At 59.6% G+C, this 15,943-nt stretch overlaps 1 protein-coding gene across 1 annotated transcript; it reads left to right on the forward strand.

Annotated features, from left to right (window-relative positions):
- Positions 1-2,422: 2,422 nt before the first annotated feature.
- On the forward strand, positions 2,423-12,933 carry LOC137442088 (sodium-dependent proline transporter-like). Its single transcript, XM_068140384.1, has 15 exons — positions 2,423-2,461; positions 3,560-4,013; positions 5,799-5,930; positions 6,756-6,904; positions 7,239-7,288; positions 8,334-8,472; positions 8,554-8,688; positions 8,887-8,990; positions 9,713-9,837; positions 10,011-10,123; positions 10,750-10,884; positions 11,049-11,148; positions 11,548-11,666; positions 11,917-12,090; positions 12,521-12,933. Exons 2-15 carry the CDS (start codon positions 3,566-3,568, stop codon positions 12,665-12,667), a joined length of 2,070 nt encoding a protein of 689 aa, XP_067996485.1. The 5' UTR covers positions 2,423-2,461; positions 3,560-3,565; the 3' UTR covers positions 12,668-12,933.
- The last annotated feature ends 3,010 nt before the right edge of the window (positions 12,934-15,943 follow it).

Consider the following 15,943-nt stretch of genomic DNA (forward strand, 5'->3'; position numbering starts at 1 on the left):
CCACTGTCCATGTCCCCCACAAAGATGTTGAATAAGACAGGTCCCAGGACTGATCCCTGAGGGACTCCGCTTGTCACTGGCCTCCACTGGGACATGGAGCCATTGACAGCCACTCTTTGGGTGCGGCCATCAAGCCAGTTCCTTATCCATCTAGTGGTCCACCAATCAAACCCATGTGTCACCAGTTTGGAGACCAGGATGTGGTGCGGGACAGTGTCGAAGGCTTTGCTCAGGTCCAGGTAAATGACATCAGTTGCTCGCCCCTCATCTATTAATTTTGTCACCTGCTCATAGAAGGCCACCAGGTTGGTCAGGCAGGATTTGCCCTTGGCAAAGCCATGCTGACTGTTCCCAATCACCTCTTCACTATTCTTTTGAGCGAGTAGTGACTCCAGGAGGATCTGCTCCATGATCTTTCCAGGCACAGAGGTGAGACTGACTGGCCTGTAGTTCCCTGGCTCCTCCTTCTTACCCTTTTTGAAGATGGGGGCAATGTTTCCCCTTTTCCAGTCTGTGGGGACTTCCCCAGACTGCCATGACTTTTGAAATATAATAGAGAGGGGTTCAGCAACCTCATCTGCCAATTCTCTCAGTACCCGTGGGTGTAACCCGTCGGGTCCCATGGACTTGAACACTTTCAGGTTCTTCAGATGATCACGAACCTGATCTGCACCTACAATGGGCAGTTCTTCCTCCCCGTCCCTGGCTTTGACTTCCATAACATCAGGAGTGTGGCTAGAGGCCCTTGCAGTGAAGACTGAGGTAAAGAAGTTATTAAGTACCTCAGCCTTTTCCTCATCACAGGTGACCATGTCACCATTTTCCTTTCTGAGGGGGCCCACACCTTCCCTAGTCTTCTTCTTCCCATTAATATACCTGTAAAAGTTCTTAGTGTTTCCTTTAATCTCCCTGGCTAGATTCAACTCAAACTCTGCTTTGGCTTTCCTGACCAGGACTCTTGCTGCTCGGGCAGCTTCCTTATATTCCCCCTGTTCTACCTGTCCTTCCCTCCACTTCCTGTAGAGTTCCCTTTTAAGTAATAGTGTGTCCAGTAGCTCCTTGCCCATCCAGGCAGGCCTCCTAGCATTCTTACCTGCTTTTCTCTTCGTTGGTATACAGAGCTCCTGGACACAGAGGAGGTGGTCCTTGAATACTGACCAGCTGTCCTGGCTCCCTCTCCCCTCCAGGGCTTTGTCCCACGACACTTTGTACAACACACTATGGCTCAGTACAGCCCTGTACAGCCCAGTATGGCTCAGTACAGCCCAGTACAACACACTATGGCTCAGTACAGCCCTGTACATCCCAGTATGGACCAATACAGCTGAGGCAGCTGAGGAAACGCAACGGAAGCACCCTGAGAGCTGAATCAGCAACCAAGACTTTGGGCTCCAGAAGGGCCCAAAGCAGATGTGGTGGCCCAAGGTGGCTGCTCACAGCTCAGCTTCTCCAGGGCCAAGTCCTGGGGACCAGGACTCAGAAGTACACCAAGGAGAACTTGAGGCTGAAGAGCTATGGACAGGGCTCAGAAGGACACCAAGAAGAAGAACTTGAGGCTGAAGAGCTAGGGACAGGGCTCAGAAGGACACCAATGAGAACTTGAGGCTGAAGAGCTATGGACAGGGCTCAGAAGGACACCAATGAGAACTTGAGGCTGAAGAGCTATGGACAGGGCTCAGAAGGACACCAAGGAGAACTTGAGGGTGAAGAGCTAGGGACAGGGCTCAGAAGGACACCAAGGTGTACTTGAGGCTCTCCCCAGCCTTCTGGTGAAGAACTTCTCCATGACCTTGGAAGATGCCTTTAACCCAACCCATCCCAAGACTCCATGACTTTTGAAGGTCCTCCCAACCCAACACATTCCATGACCTTGGAATGTGCCTTCAATCCAGCCTATTCCATGATATCATGACCTCTGAAGGTCCCTTCCCACCCAAACCCTTCCATGACTCCATCATCTTTGAAGGTCATTCCCACCCAACCCTTTCCATAACTCCATGAAATCAGGTCCCACCAGAAGCTTGGTGCTGACCAGGACCACCCCACTGCAGGACCCTTAGCTCTGGGTTGACCAACAGATCAAGCTTGCCCCGTCCTTTGAACTTCTCCTTCTCCTCCTTCTTCTCCTTTTTCTCCTTCTCCTTCTTTCTCTTTTTCCTCCTTTCTCCTTTTTCTCCTTCCCATTCTCCTTCTTTTCCTCTTTCTCTCCTCCTCCTTCTCTCCTTCTCCTTGAACCATCAGGTCTGAAGCTGTGGCTTCTGGGAGGCCTTTTGAGGATCTCCTTTCAGCAGCTCCCAGACCTTGCCTTGGGGTGGAGCTGCAGGTGGCACAGGGGAGCAAAGTTTGTCACTTTCTGTCCCTCCCTCTTCCTGATGCCATCCAGCAGGAAATGCCAGGCTCAGGGCAACTCTGCATGCCAGGGCCACCAACCACCACCAGCAGCACCCCAACAGAGGCCCAGGTAGGACCTGAGGGACTTTTATCTCCCTGACCTTGCTTGTCCCCCATGCTGCAGGACCTCCCATCTGGAGGTCATCATTCCCAGCCCCATTCCAGCCAGGAAGCCACTTGCAGGGAGCCATGGGTGTGGTGGGTGGGGGACACCAGAGCTTCTTCAAGGGTTTCTGGGTCACCACAGCTTCTCCAACTGCTTCTGGGTCATCAGAGCTTCTCCAGGTGCTTTTGGGTCACCAGAGCCTCTCCAAGGGGTTCTGGGTCATCAGGGCTTCTCCAGGTGCTTTCGGGTCACCAGAGCCTCTCCAAGGGGTTCTGGGTCAGCAGAGCTTCTCCAGCTGCTCCTGGGTCCAGAGGTCCTCCTTCCCACCCCTCCCATGCTGGGCCTGGGAGGTACTGTAGGATCTCACAGGGCTTCCCCCTTGACCACCAACACATCAAGATGAGGAGGAATCTTTGAGTCTTCTCAACCAGGTATGGTTCTGCTGGCAACCTCTCATCATGGGCAGATGTCCTCTCAGGTGGACATCTTGGCCCAAGAGGAGATGGACTTAAGTTGGCCTCAGGGAAGGTTGAGCTTGGCCCTGAGGAACAATTTGTGCCCCTTGAGGGGTGCCCAGGCCTGTGGCAGGCTGCCCAGGGCAGTGGTGGAGTCCCCATGGCTGGAGGGGTTGGGAAGGTGTGGAGCTGTGGTGCTGAGGGCTATGGGGTGCTGGTGCCCTGGGGCTCTGCTGGGGCCATGCTTGGCCTCCATCATCTTCAAGGTCTTCTCCAATCCAACCTGTTCCATGATCTACCTGGTGCAGGCTTTAGGTTCTCCTGTGTCCATCACCCACCAGGAGGGGTGGGGGAAGGCCAGCTGGACACTTCCACACTATGAGAGGACCTCCTGGATTAATCCACCCAAAGCTGGAGCCTAGAGAGGACCATGGAGCTCTGCACCACCATGGGCCCACCATGGGCTTCCTCTGGGCAGGATTCTGGAAGAGTTCCAAAGGCCATTGAGGAACCAAGATGGTTTTTCATGGCCACCTTGGACAAGGAACCTTGAAGGGGTTTTGAGGATGCAACCAAATGGTTCCTGATGACTTCCTTCCATCCACAGGTCCAGATGGATGGTCCAAAGACCTCTCCTGAGGTGAACATCTTCCAGCTGGAAGGTCCAACCACCCCTCCTGGGGTCAACATCTTCCAGCTGGATGCTCCAACCACCTCTCCAGGGGTCAACATCTTCCAGCTAGATGGTCCAACCACATCTCCAGAGGTCAACATCTTCCATCTGGATGGTCCAACCACATCTCCAGAGGTCAACATCTTCCATCTGGATGGTCCAACCACCTCTCCACCACTCCACATCTCCCAGCTGGAAGGTCCTACTGCTGGCCCCACCAACCAGCCCTGGCCAGGACCACAACCCCAAGCTGATGAGATCTTGGCCTCCAGCCCACCACAGGAGACCAGGGCTGGAAGATGTCAGGTGCTGGTCACCACCCTGGGCCACCTCCTGGGGCTGGGCACCATCTGGCGCTTCCCCTACCTGTGCTACCGCAATGGAGGAGGTGAGACCCTGCTGGAGGTCCAGGTGGGTGGAGGAGGACCTCTAGGAACTGCTCCAACCTCCTGAGGGCAGGCCAAGAGCACGAGGAGATGGGGAGGGACAAAGTGGTGGTGCCTAAGGGGTTGTCTTCTCCAAGAGCTGGGTGGGATTTGGGGTGGGGGTCTTGTGGTGCTCAGCTGGTGACCACTACCTGAATTCCACCATGAAAACCACAGAGAAGGTTGCAACCTCCCCTGGGGCTTCCAGGGGATGTCTTCTGGGGTTGGGCCATGCAGGCCAGAGGTGTGGTTGGCTCTAGGGTAAAGTTATTAGAATATTAGAATAAACCAAACCAGGTTGGAAGAGACCTTCAAGATCATCGTGTCCAACCCATCAACCAATCCAACCCACCCAAACAGCTAACCCATGGCACCAAGCACCCCATCAAGTCTCCTTCTGAACACCTTCAATGATGGCGACTCCACCACCTCCCCAGGCAAGTTGGAGCAGCCTTCAGCTCCAGCCTGGGTGGTTTTGTAGAGTCATGGAATGAGTTGGGATAGGTTGGGTTGGAGAAGAGCTCCAAGGTGATGGAGGCCAAGCATGAGCCCAGCACTGCCCCAGCACCACCACCCCATGGCCCTCAGCACCACAGCTCCACAGCTTCCCAGCCCCTCCAGCCATGGGGACTCCACCACTGCCCTGGGCAGCTGCCACAGGCCTGGGCACCCCTCAAGGGGCACAAATTGCTCCGCAGGGCCAAGCTCAACCTCCCCTGCCACAACCTGAGGCCATCTCCTCTTGGCCCAGCCCTCAGGAGCAGCCCTTGAGCCCCAGCTGGCTGCAAGCTGCTCTCAGGGAGCTGCAGAGAGCCACAAGGTCTCCCCTCAGCCTCCTCTGCTGCAGCCTCAACCCCCCCAGGGCCCTCAGCTGCTCCTCACAACTTCTCCACAGCCTTCTCCTCCTTCCCCAGACCTCTCCCCAGCTTCCTTGCCCTGCTCTGGCCCTGCTCCAGCCCTCAAGGTCCTTCTTGGAGGAAGGACCTCACTTCTCCTCCCCTGTCTGCTCCTCAGGATGGAGGAGAGGCCTCCCCAGGAGGGTCCTGAGGCAGCCCCACCTCAGAACATAGCATCTCCAGCACCCAACCTAGCTCTGACCCAAGGGACAAAGCTCAGCAGAGCCCTGCCCAGGGACTTCCCATCCAGGAGCTTCCCAGAACTGCTCAAAGGTCCTATGGATGGGAGCCAGCAGAGAGCCTTGGAACAGCTCCAGCAGGGACCAAGGAGGGCAGCAGCAGCCTGGGCTGGAGCAGCAATGGTGTGGGCAGCAGGAGCAGGGCAGGGATTGTGCCCCTGGGCTGGGCACTGGGGAGCCCACAGCTGCAAGCCTGGGGGCAGGGTTGGGCCCTCCCTGCCAGAAGGGATGAGGACCCCAGATCCCTGAGTACCCCATGGGCTGAAGATCCTTCATCCATGACCATCCCCTGGCATGAGATTCTCTCATCCACAACCAACCCATGGAATGAGGATCCCCTGCCTGTGACCTTCCCAAATCCCTGAGGACCTCTCAGCATCTCCACCCACCCCACCCCCAAGCCCCTGAGATCCCAGCAGCTCCCACCTCAACCTCCCACCCTTGGCCTCCTCCTCCTCCACGGGGAAGGTCCTCCTTGGATGGCTGCAACCTCTCCTATTCTGCTTGGTATCCTCCTTGGCCACCCATCCCCCACCCATGGCTCTAAGCCCTGAAGATGTGAGCTCCAGAAGGTGGTGCTGCTCAACTTGACTTCTCCTTCCTTCCTCCCAAGGAGTCTTCTTCATCCCTTACCTCCTGCTGCTGCTCCTGGTGGGGTTGCCTCTGTTCCTGATGGAGCTGAGCTTGGGACACTATGGAGCTGCTGGACCCATCACAGTCTGGAAGTGTTGTCCTCTCCTGAAAGGTAGGGTTGGGAACACTTCTCCTGCTTGGTCCTGCAGCTGCTGGGGCCACCAGGAGCCTGGGCTACCTGGGGCCACCTGTGGTGGTTGGTTGGTCATGATGGAAGATGGTCTTGGTGGAAGGTTGGTCATGGTAGAAGGTTGGCCATGGTGGAAAATGGTTATGGTGGAAGGTTGGGCATGGTTGAAGATGGTCATTGTGGTTAGTTGGTCATGGTGGAAGCTTGGCCATGGTGCAAGATGGTCGTGGTGGAAGGTTGGTCATGGTGGAAGGTTGGCCATGGTGCAAAATGGTCATGGTGGAAGGTTGGTCATGATAGAAGGTTGGCCATGGGGGAAGATGGTTATGGTGGAAGGTTGGGCATGGTTGAAGATGGTCATTGTGGTTAGTTGGCCATGGTGGAAGCTTGGCCATGGTGGAAGGTTGGGCATGGTGGAAGGTTGGCCATGGTGCAAGATGGTCATGGTGGAAGGTTGGCCATGGTGGAAGGTTGGTCATGGTAGAAGGTTGGTCATGGTGGAAGGTTGGCCATGGTGCAAGATGATCATGGTGGAAGGTTGGCCATGGTGGAAGGTTGGTCATGGTAGAAGGTTGGTCATGGTGGAAGGTTGGCCATGGTGCAAGATGGTCGTGGTGGAAGGTTGGCCATGGTGCAAGATGGGCATGGTGGAAGGTTGGCCATGGATGAAGATGGGCATGGTGGAAGGTTGGCCATGGGGATTGGTAGGTTAATCATGGTGGTTGGTAGGTTGATTGTGGTGGTAGGCCAGGACCAGAGGTCCATGTGGGGTTGACCCCTTTCTGACCCCCCCTCCTCCTGCTGCAGGCGTTGGTGTGGCCATGCTGGTGGTGGCCTCCTTGGTGTCCCTCTACTCCAATGTCATCCTGGCTTGGGCTCTCTTCTACCTGGGCTCCTCCTTCCAGAACCCTCTGCCCTGGGCCTGTGGTGCTCCAGGGGCCGTGGACAGCTGCCAGGTTGGTGTTTGGACCTCCCCCAGCCTTGTGGAACCTGGTCTGGAGGGGAGGACCTCACCCCAGGAGGAGCAGGCTGGGGTCTGGGAAGGATCAAGATGATCCTGGGGAGGTCTAACCCCCATGGAGATGTCTCCATCTCCATCCTCACCTCATGACTGTGAGGTTGTCCTCAACAGGGACACCCCAAGGTGGATCTGGAGAGGATCAAGATGATCCTGGGGAGGATGGCCTGCAGGGGATGGGAGGGGGCTGGGTGGAGCTGGTGGCCATGAGGGCCCCCAGGGCTGGTGGCAGTGGTGGAGGTGGTGACCTGCCAGGGGTTGTTGTGCTGCAGAACGCCTCGGAGAGGACAGCAGGGCCCAGCACCAGTCAGGTCTTCTGGAGGTAAGTCCCTGGGTGGGACCCTTGGGCTGTGGCTGGAGGCCCAACCAGGCTCTAGCTCCCCAGGTCCCTGTCAGAGCTCACAGCTGGGTTGGGAAGAACATCCAAAGCTCACAGCTGGGTTGGGAAGGAACTCCAAAGGTCACATCTGGACCTTCAACCAGAGCAGGTTACTCAGAGCCCCCAGTGGGGCTCTGGAATGACCTGGAATGGTTCCAGGGCTGGAGCAGCTCCAACCTCCCAAGGGCAAGCCCAGGAGACTCCATCAAATTGCTTGGAGCCCAACCTCAGTCACCTTCTGTCCTTCCTGGGAGTCTCCAGCCTGGCACTGGGTGGGGTGACCACAATGTCCCCAGGATGCTGAGGGGTGGTCAGGGAATGGCTTGGGAGAGAGCTCCAAGGGGATGGAGGCCAAGCATGGCCCCAGAGCATCACCACCCCATGGCCCTCAGCACCACAGCTCCACACCTTCCCAGCCCCTCCAGCCATGGGGACTCCACCACTGCCCTGGGCAGCCTGCCACAGGCCTGGGCACCCCTCAAGGGGCACAAATTGTTCCTCAGGGCCAAGCTCAACCTCCCCTGCCACAACCTGAGGCCATCTCCTCTTGGCCCAGCCCTCAGGAGCAGCCCTTGAGCCCCAGCTGGCTGCAAGCTGCTCTCAGGGAGCTGCAGAGAGCCACAAGGTCTCCCCTCAGCCTCCTCTGCTGCAGCCTCAACCCCCCCAGGGCCCTCAGCTGCTCCTCACAACTTCTCCACAGCCTTCTCCTCCTTCCCCAGACCCCTCCCCAGCTTCCTTGCCCTTCTCTGGCCCTGCCCCAGCCCTCAACATCCTTCTGGCAGGGAGGGCCCAACCCTGCCCCCAGGACTTGAGGTGGTCCAGGGTGGACAATCCCTGCCCTGCTCCTGCTGCCCACCACCACTGCTGCTCCAGCCCAGGCTGCTGGTGGCCTCCTTGGGTGACCTCCAGGGTCAGAAAGTTTGGGAGAGGACCTTGTGGAGGTGGCCAAAGGTCGCTGAGCTCCTGACCACTGTCGCCCACATCTCAGCCAGGAGGTCCTGGGGGTGACTCCCAGCTCTGGCCTCGGTTCCCCTGGCCCTGTGCAGTGGCCTCTGGCCCTGTGCCTGCTGGGGGCCTGGGTCCTGGTCTTCTTCTGCACACTGAAGGGCATCAGAACCTCAGGCAAGGTGAGGAGCAACCCCCATGGGGACAACCAAAGGGCTTCCAGGGTGCTGGAGCCAGGCTGAGCCCCACTGTGTCTCTTCCAGGTGCTTTACTTCACAGCCACCTTCCCCTACCTGCTCCTCCTCATCCTCACCATCCGAGCAGCCACCTTGGAGGGATCTCTTGGTGGGGTCCACTTCTACCTCTCCTCAGACTGGAGCAGGCTGCAGAGGGCTCAGGTAGCTCCAACCCTGTGGTGGGAGGGTTCCATGAGGGCAACCCTCTGAAGTGGGCATGGGGGAGCAGAGGGAGTGGGTTGGAGAAGACCTTCAGCCTTGGCTTGGAGGAGCCCTTCAGCCCTGAGTGGGAGAAGACCTTCAGCCTTGGCTTGGAGGAGCCCTTCAGCCCTGAGCCAGTCCCAGACTGTTGTCCTGCAGGTGTGGAGCGATGCAGCCTCTCAGGTCTTCTACTCCTTGGGCATTGGCTTTGGGGGACTCCTCTCCATGGCATCCTACAACCACTTGAACACCAATGTCATCAGGTGAGCAGGGGGCAGGACATGGGGCACCTGGGACACCCCAGGTTGGGTCTAGGAGGAGCAAGGTGGTGATGGAAAGGTCTAATCTCCATGGAGATGTCTCCATCTCCATCCTCACCTCATGGATGTGAAGTTGTCCTGGACAGGGGCACTCCAAGTTAGAGCTGGGGAGGAGCAAGGTGATGATGAGGAGCTCTAGTCTCCATGGAGATGTCTCCATCTCCATCCCCACCCCATGGAGATGTCTCCATCTCCATACCCACCCCATGGATGTGAAGATCTCCTCAAGAGGGACAACCCAAGATGGATCTGGGGAGGAGCAAGATGATCATGGGGAGGTCTGACCTCCATGGAGATGTCTGCATCTCCATCCTCATCCCATGGTTGTGAAGATCTCTTCAAGAGAGGCACCCCAAGATGGATCTGGGGAGGAGCAAGGAGATGATGGAGAGGTCTAACCCCCATGGATATGTCTCCATCTCCATCCTCACCTCATGGATTTGAGGTCTGGAGAGTATCAAGGTGATCATGGGGAGGTCTAAACCCCGTGGAGATGTCTCCATCTCCATCCTCACCCCATGGATGTGAGGTTGTCCTCAACTGGGACATCCCAAGGTGGACCTGGAGAGGATCAGAATGATCCTAGGGAGGTCTAACCCCCATGGAGATGTCTCAATCTCCATCCTTAACCCCTGGCTGTGGGTCTGTGCTGCTCTCCTCGACAGGGACACCTTGGCCATCACCCTGGGGAGCTTCTGCAGCAGCTTCTTCTCAGGCTTTGCCATCTTCTCTGTGCTGGGCCACATGGCCTGGAGGAAGGAGGTCCCTGTGGGCAGTGTCCTTGACTCAGGTGTGGCCCTGGGCAGGAGGTCAGTGGTGTCCTGGTGGAGGACATCAGACCACAGAGCTTCAGCCAAGCTCACAGCCAAGCTTGGCCACCACCCTGCTGGGCTCCACCTGGCCCACCAGGACCTTCTGCAGACCTTCATCTCACCAGGACCTTCCTCCCCACCCCTGTCACAGGTCCTGGGTTGGTGTTTGTGGTGTACCCTGAGGTCCTCTCCATGCTGCCAGGCTCCCCTTTCTGGGCCATCATCTTCTTCTTGATGTTCCTCATGCTGGGAGTGGAAACCTTGGTGAGTGTCACCTTGGGCAACTCCAAGTCCCCTGGCCTGGGCAGGAAGGTGGCACCATGGGCATGGACCAGGATGGAGCTGGGCTGAAGGAGATGGGACAGAGATGAAGCCATGGTGGGGGGACAGGGATGGAGCCAAGGTGGAAGGAGATGGATGGAGTCAAGGTGGAGGGAGAGGGATGGAGCCAGGGTGGAAGAAGAGGGATGGAGCCAAGGTGGAAGGAAGAGGGATGGAGCCATGGTGGGGAGACAGGGATGGATGGAGCCAAGGTGGAAGGAGAGGGATGGAGTCAAGGTGGAAGGAAGAGGGATGGAGCCATGGTGGGGAGACAGGGATGGAGCCAAGGTGGAAGGAGAGGCATGGAGCCAAGGTGGAAGGAAGAGGGATGGAGCCATGGTGGGGGGACAGGGATGGAGCTAAGGTGGAGGGAGAGGGATGGAGCCATGGTGGGGGGACAGGGATGGAGCCAAGGTGGAGGGAGAGGGATGGAGTCAAGGTGGAGGGAGAGGGATGGAGCCAGGGTGGAGGAACAGGGATGGAGTCAAGGTGGAGGGAGAGGGATGGAGCCAGGGTGGAAGGAGAGGGATGGACTTGTGACACCCCCCCTGCTATCTGCTCTCCCTCAGCTGAGGACCATTGATGTCATCACCACCTCCATCCTGGAGCAGCTCCCAGCCCTGCGGGGCTGGAGGAGGAAGATTCTGCTGCTGGCTGCTCTCTGCTCCTGCTTCTACCTCCTGGGGCTCCTGCTGGTCACCCAGGTATGGAAGGTTCTTCTGAACCCTGCTGGCATGACCTGGACCTGCTTCCTCTGCCACCCAGCCTCTACCCAAGGCTGGAGGGGAGGTTGAGTGGACCCTGGAGCTGATGGTGATGTCCACCCCTGGCCTGAGCCATGGTGACCTTGTCCCTGCCCCCCACCCAGGGTGGGATCTTCTGGCTGACCCTGCTGGACACCTTCAGCACCAGCTTTGGGCTGCTCCTGGTCACCATCTCCATGTGCTTGGGAATTGCCTTCTGCTATGGTGAGTGGAGCTGGGGGGGCCTGGACTAACTTGGAGCCACCCCTGGGGGTACTGGGACCTTACCACCAGTGGGGTGGATGTGGCCCAGAAAAACTCTTGGTTGCCACCAGGCCAAGGTTTGGTGCTCCTGGGACTCGTGGCCAAGCTCCTCCTCCAGAGCTTGGAGTTGGGGTGGGGCAGGAGTGAGCCATGAGGACATCCCTGTCCCACCTTGACTCCATCCCTGTCCCACCTTGGCTCCATTCCTGTCCCACCACCTTGACTCCATCTCTGCCCCACCTTGACTCCATCCCTGTCCCACCTTGGCTCCATCCCCATCCCACCATGGCTCCATCCCTTTCACACCCCCCTGGCTCTACCCCTGGCTGTGGTTTTCACTTCCCCTTGGCCTCCCTGCAGGTGTCACTGAGTTCTGCCAGGACATCAGAGCCATGATCTGCAGATGTCCTCCTTGGTGCAGCCACATCTTGGCCTACTTCAGGCTCTGCTGGGCCTTCCTCACTCCCTGCACCCTCCTGGTGAGCACCAAGCACCCACCTGGGGCTGGGGGTGGAGGGCAAAAACTCTCCTGTCCCACCACCACCTCTCCTTCTCCTCCCAGAGGACTTCCCTGTTCCTGCTGCCCTCCCAAGCTTCCCTATGGTTGCTGAAGGGACTTTGAGGTGGCCTTGAATGTCCTTGTGGTGCCCAAGGTGGCCAAGCCCCACCTCTGGTCAGGCCAGGGGGGTGTGGTGGTACCACCTGGGTCCTGTCCCCTCTGCCCACTAGTTTGCCCTGATCTACATCCTCCTGGACCTGCCCAGCCTGGCCTTGGGCTATGGCAGCTCTGAGGAACCAGCCTGGGCCACCAGCCTGGGGATCTGCATCAACCTCCTCACCTGCCTGCAGCTCCCCCTCTGGGCCACCCTGGCCCTGGGCCAACAGTCAGGGACCCTGAGCCAGGTGAGTGTGGGAGGTGGGGTGGGGACAGGGGGGGAAGGAGTGGGACAGGGATGGGGACAGGGAGGGGGAGCATGGAGGGGGATGGGGGCAGGGATGGGGATAAGGGTACAGGATGGGGGCAGGGGGCCAGGGATGGGGATAAGGGTACAGGATGGGGGCAGGGGGCCAGGGATGGGGAGAAGGAGACAGGGATGGGGACAAGGGGCCAGAAGGTAACCTGTGGGAGACACCAAGGCTGGAGCAAAGGTGCTGGAGGCCCTCAAGAGAGAAGCAGAGCTGAAGCCATGGGGGTGGGGGAGGAGAGGTTTGGTTTGGAGCCTGGCACAGCCATGCCCAGGGATGCCTCTTCCCACCCCCACCGCCTTGCCCTCAGCCCAAGGAGGCTCAGGGGGTCACCTCCTGGAGCTCACCCTCAGCCCTTCCTCTCCAGCGCTTCCAGAAGGCCTCCAGGCCCCTGCGCTCCTGGAGGACAGCCAGGAGCCAGGGCACGGCCAGGGAGGTCACCACCAGCCCCTTCACCATCACCATGGCCAGCAGGGACTTCCCCAGCCCAGCCCACAGCAGCAGCGAGGCCTGAGGCCCGGCCAGCAGAAGCTCAGGTCCAAACAACAGGATGGAGCTGAAGCTAGAGCCCCCCGGCTGGATGGGGCTCCAGCTGTGCCACCAGCACTACCCAGCTGCCCACTGGGGCCAGGGGCTGGGGACCACTGATCCCACAGCTGGGGTTGAATTCACCCCTCTCCCTCCACCACACCTCCCTCCCTCTCCCTCCACCACACCTCCCTCCCTCTCCCTCCACCACACCTCCCTCCCTCTCCCTCCACCACACCTCCCTCCCTCTCCCTCCACCACACCTCCCTCCCTCCCCCTCCACCACACCTCCCTCCCTCTCCCTCCACCACACCTCCCTCCCTCTCCCTCCCCCTCCACCACACCTCCCTCCCTCTCCCTCCAGGAAACCTTCTGGAAGCCTCCCAAGATGTCTCCCAAGGAGACTTCCCCAGGAGCAGGACCTTGCTGCCAAGGCCACCACTACCCAGCCCTTCCCCTGGACAATTGGCAGCCCTGGGGGGCAGTGGTGTGGGGGTGGGGTGGTGCCTGGGGAGGGCAGCGTGGAAGGGATTGGGAAGGACCTTCAAAGGTCACATCTGGGTTGGAAAGGAACTCCAAAGGTCACATCTGGACCTTCAACCAGAGCAGGTTACTCAGAGCCCCCAGTGGGGTTCTGGAATGACCTGGAATGGTTCCAGGGCTGGAGCAGCTCCAAACTCCCAAAGGCAAGCCCAGGAGACTCCATCACAGAGCTTGGAGCCCAACCTCAGTCACCTTCTGTCCTTCCTGGGAGTCTCCAGCCTGGCACTGGGGTAACCACAATGTCCCCAGGATGCTGAGGGGTGGTCAGGGAATGGCTTGGGAGAGAGCTCCAAGGGGATGGAGGCCAAGCATGGCCCAAGGGCACCACCACCCCATGGCCCTCAGCACCACAGCACCACACCTTCCCAACCCCTCCAGCCATGGGGACTCCACCACTGCCCTGGGCAGCCTGCCACAGGCCTGGGCACCCCTCAAGGGGCACAAATTGCTCCTCAGGGCCAAGCTCAACCTCCCCTGCCACAACCTGAGGCCATCTCCTCTTGGCCCAGCCCTCAGGAGCAGCCCTGGAGCCCCAGCTGGCTGCAAGCTGCTCTCAGGGAGCTGCAGAGAGCCACAAGGTCTCCCCTCAGCCTCCTCTGCTGCAGCCTCAACCCCCCCAGGGCCCTCAGCTGCTCCTCACAACTTCTCCACAGCCTTCTCCTCCTTCCCCAGACCCCTCCCCAGCTTCCTTGCCCTTCTCTGGCCCTGCCCCAGGCACAAGTTGCTGCTCCTCAACCTTCAGCCTCTGATTCCCACTCCTGGGGGATGAGCTTCTGCTTTTGGGAGGTGGTTTGGTTTTTTTCATCTTCTATGACTCCTCCCCTACCCAGGCCCTGAAGCAGAGGCAGAGAAGCTCCAAATTCTATCAACTTTGTATTTTTCTTGGTTTTTTTCCTTGTTCTCCTCCAATAGACAGAAAATATCTAAAGCTTTGATTTGGAGTTGGCCTTTTTGTCTTCTCCTCAATCACAACCTTGACACAACCTCCTCCCCCCTCATGCACCAAGGCCTTCAGCAAGCAGCTCCTGGGGGGCTCCCAGCCCAAGCAGCTCCTCCTGGAGGGAATGCTCCCACCCCAAGCAGTTCCTGGGGGGCTGCCCCCAGCCACCCATCTGTGGTTCTGGAGGTCCTTTTGTGACCACCTGTGGCCCAAAGCAAGCCACAAGTTGCTGCTCCTCAACATTCAGCCTCCGATTCCCACCCCTGGGGGCCGAGCTTCGGCTTTTGGTGGGAGGGGGATGGGGCCCTGCCGGCCAGCCTGGGTGGCTAGGAGGCCAAGCTGCTGCTGCTGCACTCAGGGAGAGGCCTGAAACAGTTGAGCATCACCAGACAGGGTGAGGAGGTGCCCAGCTTCCAGCCCTACCCTGACCTCAGCCCAGTGATGGCCACCAGGGGCATGGCCAAGAGGAAGCATCCCCTGCTAGGAGGACAACAAACATGGCTTGGCCTGGAACACCTGGAGAGGGTGGCCAGGGTGGCCAGAGTGGGGCCAGGGGTGGTGGAGGAGGAGGAGGACACCAAGGGGGGGTCAGAGTGGTGGAGGAGGAGGAGGACACCAGTGTGGTGCCAGGGTGGAGGAGGAGGAAGACAACTTGGCCAGGGGTGCTGGAGGAGGAGGAAGACAACCTGGCCAGGGCTGATGGAGGAGGAGGAGAAGCAGCTGAAGATGTCCATTGCAAGCTTGAGCCTAACCTCCAGCTGGTGGCCAGAGGGCTCTGAGCTGTGTCCAGCAAGCCCCAGGAGCATCAGGCTGGAGAGGAAGGGGCTGGGCTGCCTGGCCCCTGCCGGCCCCTGCCCCCCAGCATGGGAGCAGCTCCACCTCTGTGAGCAAACCTGGGCTGGGCTCTCCCCAGCCTCAAGCTAAAGCTCTCCTTCAGGGGGGACTGGAAGCAGGTCCCCCAGCAGCTGCTGAGGGTCCTGCCAAGGCTGGGGAGGAAAGCAGCAAGTGCAAGAGCTGAGAAGAGCTGCGAGAGCAGCTTGGAGAGCAAGCAGCAGCCGGGGGCAGGCAGGCAGCCGGGGGGCAGGGGGCAGCGGTTGGTGAGGTCACCTCCCTGGCCCCTAGCAACTGCCAGCCAAGCGTCCCAGCTGCCCTCCTCTCCCTCAGCCCTGCCTGCAGGGAGCTCCAGCGGCTCCAGCCAGCCAACTTGCTCCAAGGCAAGCTCCGAGGCCAAGCGGCTGGGAAGCCGAAGGCAGCGAGTCGGGAGGGGAAGCAGCGAAAGCATCTCCCTGTGCTCAGCAGCTGCCAGGCCACCGCTGCAGGCTCTGCGGGACCCCTCCTGCCGGTACAGCCCAGCTCCTCCTGCCCTTGCCCAGGGCCTCCCAAGCCCTCCCGGGGACCCTCCAGCCCCCCAGCACTCCTTCTGCCAGGGCCCCTCAAGGTCCCCCTGCCCCCGGCCCCTTCGCAAGCCCCCAGAGCTCTCCAGCCCCAGGGAGCTGCAGGCTCCCCCCGCCCCAGGGACCCCCCACGTCCCCCTGCCCCCGGCCCCTTCGCCAGCTGCCAGCAGCCTCCTGGCCCGGGGCCGCCTCTCTGCCTCTCCCCCAAAGGCCTTCGGCAGCTCCCAGGACCCCCCTGCCACAGGGACCCCCCCCGAAGTCCTCCTAGCCCAGGGAGCCTCAGCCCTAACGCTCCCCGGAGCCCAAACGTCCGCCAACTGCCGGCGCCTCGGCCGCTGCCTTCCCTTGCTCCAGGAGCTCCGGAGCCCCCCCAGCGCCCACCCCG

Source organism: Melanerpes formicivorus, unplaced genomic scaffold (assembly GCF_026170545.1).
Source record: "Melanerpes formicivorus ecotype bairdi unplaced genomic scaffold, bMelFor1.0.p_v2 SCAF_1, whole genome shotgun sequence".
NCBI classification, from domain to species: domain Eukaryota; kingdom Metazoa; phylum Chordata; class Aves; order Piciformes; family Picidae; genus Melanerpes; species Melanerpes formicivorus.

Coding starts and splice junctions, on each gene's coding strand:
- LOC137442088 (XM_068140384.1), top strand. CDS start 3,566: ATGGATGGTCCAAAGACCTCTCCTGAGGTGAACATCTTCCAGCTGGAA. Junction 5,931..6,755: donor GTGTTGTCCTCTCCTGAAAG/GTAGGGTTGGGA, acceptor CTCCTGCTGCAG/GCGTTGGTGTGGCCATGCTG. Junction 7,289..8,333: donor ACCAGTCAGGTCTTCTGGAG/GTAAGTCCCTGG, acceptor CCCACATCTCAG/CCAGGAGGTCCTGGGGGTGA.